The sequence below is a fragment of the Syngnathoides biaculeatus genome, chromosome 8 (assembly GCF_019802595.1).
Source record: "Syngnathoides biaculeatus isolate LvHL_M chromosome 8, ASM1980259v1, whole genome shotgun sequence".
In the NCBI taxonomy this organism is placed as follows: Eukaryota; Metazoa; Chordata; class Actinopteri; order Syngnathiformes; family Syngnathidae; genus Syngnathoides; species Syngnathoides biaculeatus.
Window position 1 is genome coordinate 21,014,817 of NC_084647.1, and position 10,329 is coordinate 21,025,145.

A 10,329-nucleotide genomic window follows, 5' to 3' on the forward strand; every position below is an offset into this window, starting at 1 on the left:
CATCACATTGTGACAATGTCTCTTCTCCCATCCAGACTCAATCACAATATATTTTTTTCCTCCATCATGTCAAAAAAAAAAAAAAAAAGTATAATAAAATGTTCAATTTTTGAGGGGTTTCCTGAGAGTGGTGATTTTCGAGATGTGACTTTTCCGTCCAACTTCAGCAATACGCTTGTTATGAATGTGTGGGATATTGTGATTACACTTAAGAGCACGATCAGTCCCTTACACTGTAATTATGGCCGCCCTCCTAAGCTGATTGTCTTTGGTGGTGCAGTGGTAGGCCACATAAACGCTTCCAAGTTATTAACCGCAACCGATGGACTTAAAGGTCTCATTTCCAATTCGCCATCTCGGTTTTGCACATGTGGCAGCAGTGGGGAGATTGGTGCAAGTGTGTGTGACTCAGCTGGCTCTCAAATTATGAGGGATGGGAAAGAATCCTCTCTTCGGGAGAGAAGAGGGAGAGGAAAAAAATGAATTTGAAAATGAGAAAACGCTGCGCATTTGCCCAAAGGGTGGATGGAATTTTTCTGTGACGGAGAGCAGAGCCGAGCGGGAGTCATCTGTGCAATCAATTCAGCCGCTCAGAAACTTTGCCAAAGTTGGCAAAATGGAGACAGATGGGCAATTCTGACATTCAAGCGATTAGACTTTTATTTTCCCCCCCTCCCCGTTGCTCCATCTTTAAACGACATCATACATCTAGCCTTATCTCCATGGCCTTTACACGCACTGGTTCATCTATTCTCTCCAATAGCTGGAGCTCTATCATCGGGACAGGGGACAAGGGTCGGCTGCCTCGGTGGCAATGGAGCTTTGAATGGGATTGATTCTCCATCTCCTGCCCACCCCCCACATATTGTTCCTTTTTCTCCCCTCCAGCTGTTTACCCCCTCTTCTAACCCCTCATGCATTTTCAAGAGTAAACACTCCTCTTGCAGACAATCTTCTTGCTTTCTCTTCTCCTTGTCGTGTGCCCCGCCACCATCATCGCAATCTGCTCCATCTTTATTGCTCTTCCTCCCCACACGATCTGTGTCTTCCTCATCTCTTTCATACATAGACCCAACCCACCAGTCCTCCTTACTCCCTCCCACCACTCTGTCTACCGGCAATGTAGGCTACCTCCATGGAGACCTCAATGGCGGTTCTTTCTTCTTTTTTTTAATTCACACTCACCTAACCTCACCTCCTTTTTTTCTTTCACTGCATTTTTTTTTGTCCCCTAATGCCCCCAAGTGCTCACCTATCCCATTCGCAACATTACTCATCCCCAGACTGCCTCGGCATTCACACAGTGTACCACGGCTGTTTACCAATCTAGACACATCTCACCAAACAGACGCCTAAAATCAAGTGGGGGGAGGAAGCTGCACGGCTCCCAGGGCGTGTAACAGCGACCAACTAAGATACCCCTAAAAACCATTAGCGTGTGCAAACGCGTCATTGGGGTGTGACAAGTGATTTGTCAACGTAAGACGAGTGTGGTGAGCGTGTGACCAATGGGTGAATAACGACAGAAAAGCGTTTTGCTGGCGTGTAATTTTTACAGTGGAACCGGGACTAAAACATTGGAAAGTTCATAGTCACTTCAGTTGTTGTCGTGAGTTAGAACAGTGAGCATCATGCCGCCGAGAAGAAAAAAAGTTAGGGCGCGGACTTCAGCAACTAGCGTTGCTAGTAAGAAAGCTAAGCTTCTTTCATCATGAGCAATGTGTTTGGAGGAAAAACAACAGCAGGAGGAAGAGCACGTCCGCGAAGTCACGCATCATGTGATACCCCCTGGGTACCCTAAACACCTTGCAAACCACAGTGAGGACGGTCCGACAAAGAGACAAAAGAAGCAGAGAAAGGATTGCAGGATCCTGGACCGGGCTGTTGAGGATAGTCTGGTGGAGTTTTTCTGCGAAAACGAACTGCCGCTTTTTGGATCTTCCATAGTAGGTGCTCTCTACTGTAGCTTAATATTAAATGGACCTTGCTTTTACAAAGCATCGGTTATACAAACAAACATATACAAACATATATGCATGGTAATTCAGGAAACGCTTGAATGACGCTCAATGGACACCAAACGACGTTCGTTTCACTTTGGTTACACGCTGTGTGCGCTCGGGGATTGTTCAGTGGGCGTTGACAGGTTGCCAGTGAGTCGTTCACTGCAAAGCAAACCATTAAGTAACAACCAAGTAAAGCTAGTTACAACTGACTAACTATAGGCAAACGCGTGCAACGCTTGGCGAACCTTAGTAAAAAGGTTCCACGGATGTTCTTGAACGTTCTGCAGCGTTTAAAATGAAACGTTGATGAACGCTGGTCTCGGTGAGAACTTTTGTGCATGTTCAAAACTTTTTTTCCATTCGCCACCGATTGCCAGCGATCATTGACGTTCACTGGTGTGGAAACAACGCCACTCTGGAGCTATCCCGGCGACCATGGGAGACTACCAACGTTTCCTCAAACGCTATAGGACGCTGGCTAGAACGTCATAATTTGACGGGGCCATAAGGAAGTGAAGAAACGGGTCCAAGCGGGGTGGAACAGTTAGCGGAAGGTGTCTGGAGTTCTATGTGACAGAAGACTATCCGCCAGGATGAGGGGCAAAGTTTATAAAACAGTGGTGAGGCCGGCCATGATGTACGGATTAGAGACTGTGGCTCTGGAGAAACAACAGGAAGCAGAACTTGAGGTAGTAGAAACGAAGATGTTAAGGTTCTCGCTTAGAGTGAGCAGGTTAGATAGGATTAGAAATGAGCTCATAGAGGGACAGCCAAAGTTGGATGTTTTAGAGAAAAGGTTAGAGAGAGCAGACTTCGATGGTTTGGACATGTTCAGAGGCGAGAGAGTGAGTATGTTGGTAGAAGCGTGCTGAGGATCGAGCTGCCAGGCAAAAGAGTGAGAGGAAGACCAAAGAAAAGGTTGATGGATGTCGTGAGGGAGGACGTGAGGACAGTGGGTGTTAGAGAGGAGGATGCGCGAGATAGGCTGAGATGGAAAAAGATGACACGCTGTGGTGACTTCCAACGGGACAAGCCGAAAGAAAAAGGCCCTTTTGTGAGGATAAGCGGCTTTGAAAATGGATAGATGGAGTGAAACGATTTCCAGTATTCTTCACCTGCGTTGTTTTGAAGAAGTTAATGTTTGGGTAAAGTAGGCATTCTGCCATCATGCACTTGAGTCATCTTACTGTCAAAAGTAACTGAAAGCCTTCAATACCCAAATCACTGACTGATGTCAACACAATAGAGATCAATTTCTTTTTCATTGAGAACCCCTGTATTGTTGTCCAAATACTTGCACTATGAGTTTCTATGGAGTTGTAGTGTAGGACTTCATGTGCCTTCTCTCCTGCAGGTGGGTTCAGATTGCATGTCCACGGCTGTCCATCGATTGGGGTTCGGCCTTCTCCAAACCGCTGCTGTCTCCCTATGAGGTAAATGTCCTGCTCAATCTTGCTGTTCACTCGCCCACACCCTGTAAGTGCCCATATGGATCACGCGGCAACGCTGACGGATGCCTACTTGTACCGTCATAGCAGACATATTGTTAAAAGTGTGACAATAGTGTTTTTTAAATTGTGGTGGATTTTTGTCATGACATGGGCGGAGCAACTCCCCCTGCAGGTTTCCGGATCGCACAGCCGCCGTCTCTTCTGTCCTGCTTGTCATACAGGCTGGGAAAAGATCCTCAACAAAATTCATTTTAAAACAAGTTGCTGTAGTCGAGTAACAAACCAAAAAAAAAAAAAGGTGGACTGAGATGGGTTGGGCTCTTGGGGTAGTAGTTTAGTAATGTTATCTATTAATTCATTCAGACAGCCTTGTGAAATGTCTCTGAGGGGACTTGCCCATCTTGAATAGGAAGGGGCCTGTTTTTACATAAATATATATATATATATATATATATATAATATATATATATATATATATATATATATATATATATATATATAGTTATATGGTGCTGAGTTTTTTTCATATAGCCACTTTTGTTTTGGAGCCCACTTTGCTCTCCCTTTCTCTCTAGTAGCCATTTTTTTTTACATCTGCATTCAAATAGTTTGAAGCTGCACTTGTGTGAGGAACGAGTCCTCACACAGTCGCCATTGAGTGCTTTTACGTGTGCTGTGGCATTTAGAGAGAAGATGACAGCAGCGGGGGGAAGAGGGCGGAGTGAGCCCGGAGAAGAGAGGCTGGTGGGGCGGGGGCATTTATTTTCAGGGCCTCTCATGTTATATTTATAGTCAATAAGACGCACTCGTCTCTCTTGTCGGAGTCAGGATTAGCAGCGCAAGATAGCATGTGCAGAGAGGAGGAGCGGATGGAGAGGCGGGGTGACAAAATAAAGACAGAGAAGAAGAGTGTAAGGAAAACATGTCATTGTGAAACCTTATTCCTTTGAGGGTGTTCCTGTCACTTTCGTTTTTATAGAATGAGTCTGTTTAGATTGGTCTTCATATAAAGTAGAAAACTGGCAAGAGTGACCTTGCTGTCATTCAAATAAATTAGACTTCTGCTCTGACATGAAAATGGCGCGTGATGGAAAGAAGACCTCAGCCGAGGCCAAACAAACTGAGCAAGGACTGTTCGCCTTAATGTTGTTGCCTGTATATCACATTTCAGGGGCAGAAAGAAGCTCTAACAGGGAAATATTTCCTAAAATCACACCACGAAACAGTTAATTAATCGGATTTGGCACCATGAATTCAAGTCTGTGTTTTCACAGCCAGGCAGCGCGATTTGCTAGTGGTACGCCCTGCAGTCCAGAGGTTCTTGATTTGATTCCTTTGCGGAGTTTGGATGTTTATATGCGCTTCTGTGAAGTTTTTTTCCAGCTACTCCGTCTTCCTTCCACATTCCAAAAGCATGCTTGTTAGATTAATTAGACACCATTTTCTGCATATGGACGTTTGACTATACGTGCGCTCTGATTGGCCGGCAAACTGTCCAGGCTGTACAATGCCTCTCATCCAAAGTCATCTGCGATAGACATCAACGCACCTGTGACATGAATGAGGGAAAAAAAGCTATAGAAAATAATAGATCGATGGATAGGCTTCTAATATTTCTTTATGTTCCTGTCAGCTCGTAACTGAGCGTGCCAAGCTACAAGTGAGATGTTTGCGCAACTCGTATGTTGTCATAAAAACATTAATTACATATAGATCTGCAATGGATTATCTACTCTACAAATGCATTTACAATAAGATTGTTGAAACTTCATTGGAGGTGCTGTGATCTGGTACATGTTTTCTAGCACCATTCTGGCAACAATCGTCATCGTGGTCCTCTGTTTACGATGGTCTCAACACGGTTTGAAGACTATGAATGCTGTGCAGTGCACTACTTGGTGCCACCGCTTACAAATATTAGGCACAAAACTGCATGATTAGCATGTACTTGCTCATTTGAATTTGAGTCATATTTTGTTTGGATGTTCTAGAAGTGTTTTTCTTATAAATATATTTACCTTACCTAGTGTAGATTAGTGATGGACCAACTATGGGGTGTTCTGACCCATGTAGAAATTTGTGTTATGTCCCCGCCGTAGGAATGGAATTCTATCATAAACCGAGGACCCCCCCCCGTCCCCGTCCCACCCACCCACCGCCGTACTTGATGAACACACGGTGTTGTAAAACAGGTTTTCATGAGTTGTTCAGGAAGGGACTTAACAGTCCATCCAGGACAACAAATGGATTGCCCTTTCCATGCATAAAATACTGTAATACCCCTGTAATTAGGAGCGTTAGGGACTGAGTCCTGCTTTCACCCTAAAAATAAATGACTTACAGATGATTTGATTTCCAAAGTGCGAAAGCGCTGGCGTGTCTGTCACCTTCGGAAACCATAAAATGGCAGTTGTCGAGCCATAACGAGACCGCCGTTGATTGTTCGCTCCCTTTTGTTAATAGCCACTCAGCAGAGCAGAAAAGTGCATATGGCAAAGACACCCTGTAACTTCCGCTAACATCCCGGGTTTAACTACCCAACATAAAAAGATCTTTAAACAGTTGAGGTGTATAACTTTTGCATACTTCCTTGAGACAGATTGCTGCTTTCCGACTAGCCAGGGCTTTGGCACAATCTTTGGGCATCTGTTAGCGTTATAGAAAGCACGTGGTTAGGATAGCCCCCTCCATTTAAAGAAAATAAATCAATAAAAATGCAAATCATTGAATTTGCGAATAGTGAACCATAAATAGTTTGGACGTTCAATGAAGTTCAGATTGGGTTAAATGTGGTATAAAAAAAAAAAAAGTATTGTAATAGTAATTGTGAGGGCGGCATGGTGGGATAGCTGGTAAAGCGTTGGCCTCACAGTTCTGAGGATCCAGGTTCGATCCCGGCCCGGCCTGTGGGGAGTTTCCATGTTCTCCGCGTGCCTGCGTGGGTTTCCTCCGGGCACTCTAGTTTCCTCCCACATGCCAAAAACATGCAACATTAATTGGACACTCTAAATTGCCCCAAGGTGTGATTGTGAGTGCGGCTGTTTGTCTCAATGTGCCCTGCGATTGGCTGGCAACCAGTTCAGGGTGTCCCCCGCCTCCTGCCCGTTGACAGCTGGGATAGACTCCAGCATTCTCTCCAACCCTTGTGAGGATAAGCGGCTCAGAAAATGGATGGATTGATGAATGGATAGTAATTGTGAAGCACAATAATCCGATCACCAGGTCAAATCTGTCAAGTAAAGAAGGCCCAAGAGAGTGTGTGGTTATTTTAACCTGAACAAAAGCTATTTTTTGATCGACTAAGATAAAAAGATGGGAAAGTTTTATGTTTCGACACGGGGCAAAATGTTGGTTTGTAGCTGTCTGAAAATAATTCTAATTGAATAATACACAAAATTAGAATGAACGTTCCCCTTATCTTATCTTAATGAAATGTCTGCAGTAAAAAGCAACACTTCCCTGCTCTTCTTCTTGCTACTCTTCTCCAACAGAGCACCAACATGACAATGGCACCTCTTCTCCAAACTTGATATTTTGACATTTATCTTGACTGTTGTATCCCTCTCCGCTTATCTGCAAACAAAAACACTCTTAAAAATGCGCTTCTGCTGGCAAGAACGAGTAAAATTCCAAACTCGTCGATCTCATTCAATTCAACTCTCTCCATGCTTCCCTCAGGCAGCAGTGGCCCTCCAGGAAACGGCCTGGAAGGAGGTCTACCCCATGGACTTCTACTCCAATCAGAGCCTGGGGCCGTGGACCCCCAACCACCCAGACAACCAGCCCGCTCGACCCACTCGAGCAAAAGCCCAGGTGAGGCAGAACCCGGGATATCTTTACTACATGTGGCCATACTGACACCTAGTGGTGCATTTGACACAGCCTTGAAATCTGTGGGCCGCACCGAGCTCCTTTGTGTGGAAACCTGTTATTCTGTCTTAATTTCACCTGAATAATCATTTTTAGGTTGGCTCTCCGCCTGCTCCCCTGCAGAACGCCAACAAGCAGTGTGCCCAGGCACAGTGCGCCCCCTGCGGCTGCCAAGGCAAATAATGCAGCAGCACTTCAAAAGACTGATTGGAAGAAAGTGGGTAAACATTTAAGCCAACTTGCTAAAACGAATCCTGCACTTCTCACAGCAAATCACAATGTACTTCTGCACATATTGCAGTATTCAGAACACATGTTCACGCACATGAGATAATAACTCCAGCGTCCGCATGCATCGTCATGAGTAGCATTCCCACGGAAAAGCTGTCGGGGTTTTACCCCCATGCGCTGGAATGGATGGACACCTTTTGGGGATGGTATGAAGGAAAAAAGAAAGCGAGACAATGACCAAGAGTGTGGTGACTTCGGTCGGAGCAACCCACTTGGATGTAATTTAAATACTGTACGGGGCCTGTTGTTCACACGTGTTTCTCACGCAGCCCATCTGGGATTCACTTTATGGGACGAAGCACCGCTTTCTGCCAAATATCTCTACTGCAACAGCACTGTAATTATTTTTATCAGTTCTTAATAAACAGTAAATTGGGGGAAGAAAATCGATTCTTTTCTGTTTGAGTTTTTGGTGTTTGTTTTTCACCAGATGCAAAGAAGAAGCGAAAATATGCACCAGTCACGACTGTTCTCCGTCCTCATTCTTTATTTATGGAGGATTCGGTCAATAAATAAATATAAAAATGTAAAACAAATTTTGCCACTGTAAAAGCAGACTGTCTTCCACACAACCTGAGAAGTCCCCTTCTATCTCCCTCATGGATGAGGGCTATGGTGTTAATGCCAAAAACGTCCTCTACATTTGCCATCACGGCGTGTCCAGAGCAATATGGCCGCCCTCCTCGTAATGTGTCTCACGTCCAGGCTCCGCTCCGATATTCGTCAGCAAAGAAGAAATTTATCGGCCCCGCCATGGCCTTGATGTTTGTTTGTTTGTTTGTTTTTTTTTTTTTTGCATCAGGGAACAGCAGGAACATTTAATGACTCCCTTCCCCAAAGCTAAAGTGTGCCGCTTTTAATTTCACAGCTTTAAGATTTGTTTAACTTTAGATAATACAACTCTGGAGAGAAGATCATAAAGAGGTTTTTTTTTTTTATTTCCAAAGCTGACTAAAAAGCATCGTTTATTTGATTTAAAGACTAATCACTTCGATATAAATATTGTAGTGTGAATTTTAGTATTGTTTAAACCTGTTTCTTGTTGCTTTAAGATGTGCATTTTTTCACGTCTTGTTCTATATTTGTTCTTTTTTCACTCTCTTTTCTGCATCCAGGATGCCAATGCAAAAGAGAATCTGTTCTCAATTGCCTACTTATAGAATCTTCTGTTCCTTTCGGCTTGTCCCGTTAGATGTCGCCACAGCATGTCATCTTTTTCCATCTTGTATCTTCCTCTATAACACCAAGTGCACTTATGTCTTCCCTCACAACATCCATCATCCTGTCCAACCTGCTCACTCTGAGCATGAATGAACCTCAACATCTTCATTTCTGCACCCTCCAGTTCTGCTTCCTGGTGTCTCTTTAGTGCCACCGTCTCTAATTCGTACATCATGGCCGGCCTCAGTACTATTTTATAAACTTTGCCCTTCATCCTAGCAGAGACTCTTCTGTCACATACAGGGATGACAATTTTCCAAACTGCCTGTGAATATTCTCATTCATCCAGGTCCTTTCTTTCTCAGGGCATTTAATCCAGCTGGACTGTTCTGATTGTCTAAAGCCGTTTCGCCTCTCATTCGAGCTGGCTTCGTCAGTTCATGCGACGAGATTTAATTAGGGCCCGCTACACGCCAGTCTTTGTGTGGAAGAAGGCAACTCTTTATGCTCCGATTTACAATGCCGTCCTTTCGACTCAATAGTTCTGCCTCCAACAAACACCACGGCCTTCTTGACTCTTAAAAGCAACTTCGCAACTGAATGGAATATCAATGAGGTGGTTTCCACTCAACCACTCTGGTATATGGATCACGGGCGCTGACAAGCTTTTTAATTCCAAAGGCTTCTCCAGTTCTAAATTTCTGGTGTGGCGTCCCTCTATTTATGGTGTGAAAGGGGTGACAAAGAAGCCATCTATGTTGTCGTCCCAAACCCGTTTATAAAGAATGGAATGGGATTGAAGAATCAACTTGTCTGCCAACAACAAAATGTCTTGAGATCTCTCCCCTCCAACACGGGAAGTGAGGCTCCAAAGAGCTGTTTCGCCAGAAGACAAGTCTAAAGACCGATTGCAATGTAGAATGCTCATCTCACTGAGCAAGAACACCCGCTTGTTGATCACCCCCGGGGAAAGAACCCGCCGAGGCATAACTAGAGGGACTTGCCTCTAGAAGGTTAGAACTGACTGAAAGCAATTCATCTACAGAAAAACAAACAAACACGAGAGTGGCGTTGATTCAGACTTAGCAAACAAACATGAACTGGATGACTTTGAATCTATACAGACTTATCAACTCATAATTGTTGTTCAGCTTCCTGTTAGAAAGCACAAAGTTGTCAATTTAAAACTTTAAAGCAGGGCTAATTAACTTCATCGAAAAGGGTTCGTGCATTATATATTAGTCCTGAAATTTCATCTTAAGGCGAATGAATATCCTTTACCTTGTTAGTAGTGTTTTATTTAGTAGTGTACTACATATGCCAGATAAGCTAACCTTGTTTTACTGTATAATTTTATTTACCATTTTCTGTATAATGTTATTTATTTACTGTATGTTATTTACTTACCAGTGCACAGGAGGAGGTGCACTCTTCTCTGCATTGTTTATTTCCTAAAGAAGACAAAAACTAAACAAATAAGGAGAATGGGTGATTATGTCTGGTCTCAAGATGACGTGTTTTCTCTTCTTGTGCGTGTTGTGTGTACCCCT

The 10,329-nt window shown here is 43.9% G+C and overlaps 1 protein-coding gene across 2 annotated transcripts in view; it reads left to right on the top strand.

Annotated features, from left to right (window-relative positions):
- dph1 (diphthamide biosynthesis 1) overlaps positions 1 to 8,008 on the top strand; it is a 69,625-nt gene extending 61,617 nt beyond the window's left edge. The window contains exons 10-13 of one of the 2 annotated variants that reach the window (XM_061827109.1): positions 3,361 to 3,439; positions 7,136 to 7,270; positions 7,424 to 7,544; positions 7,629 to 8,008. In XM_061827109.1, the coding sequence (XP_061683093.1) occupies positions 3,361 to 3,439; positions 7,136 to 7,270; positions 7,424 to 7,510 (301 nt within the window). In that variant the 3' untranslated portion in view covers positions 7,511 to 7,544; positions 7,629 to 8,008. Of the gene's footprint in view, positions 1 to 3,360; positions 3,440 to 7,135; positions 7,271 to 7,423 lie in introns of both variants that reach the window. The other variant, XM_061827108.1, reaches the window with a different exon arrangement.
- The last annotated feature ends 2,321 nt before the right edge of the window (positions 8,009 to 10,329 follow it).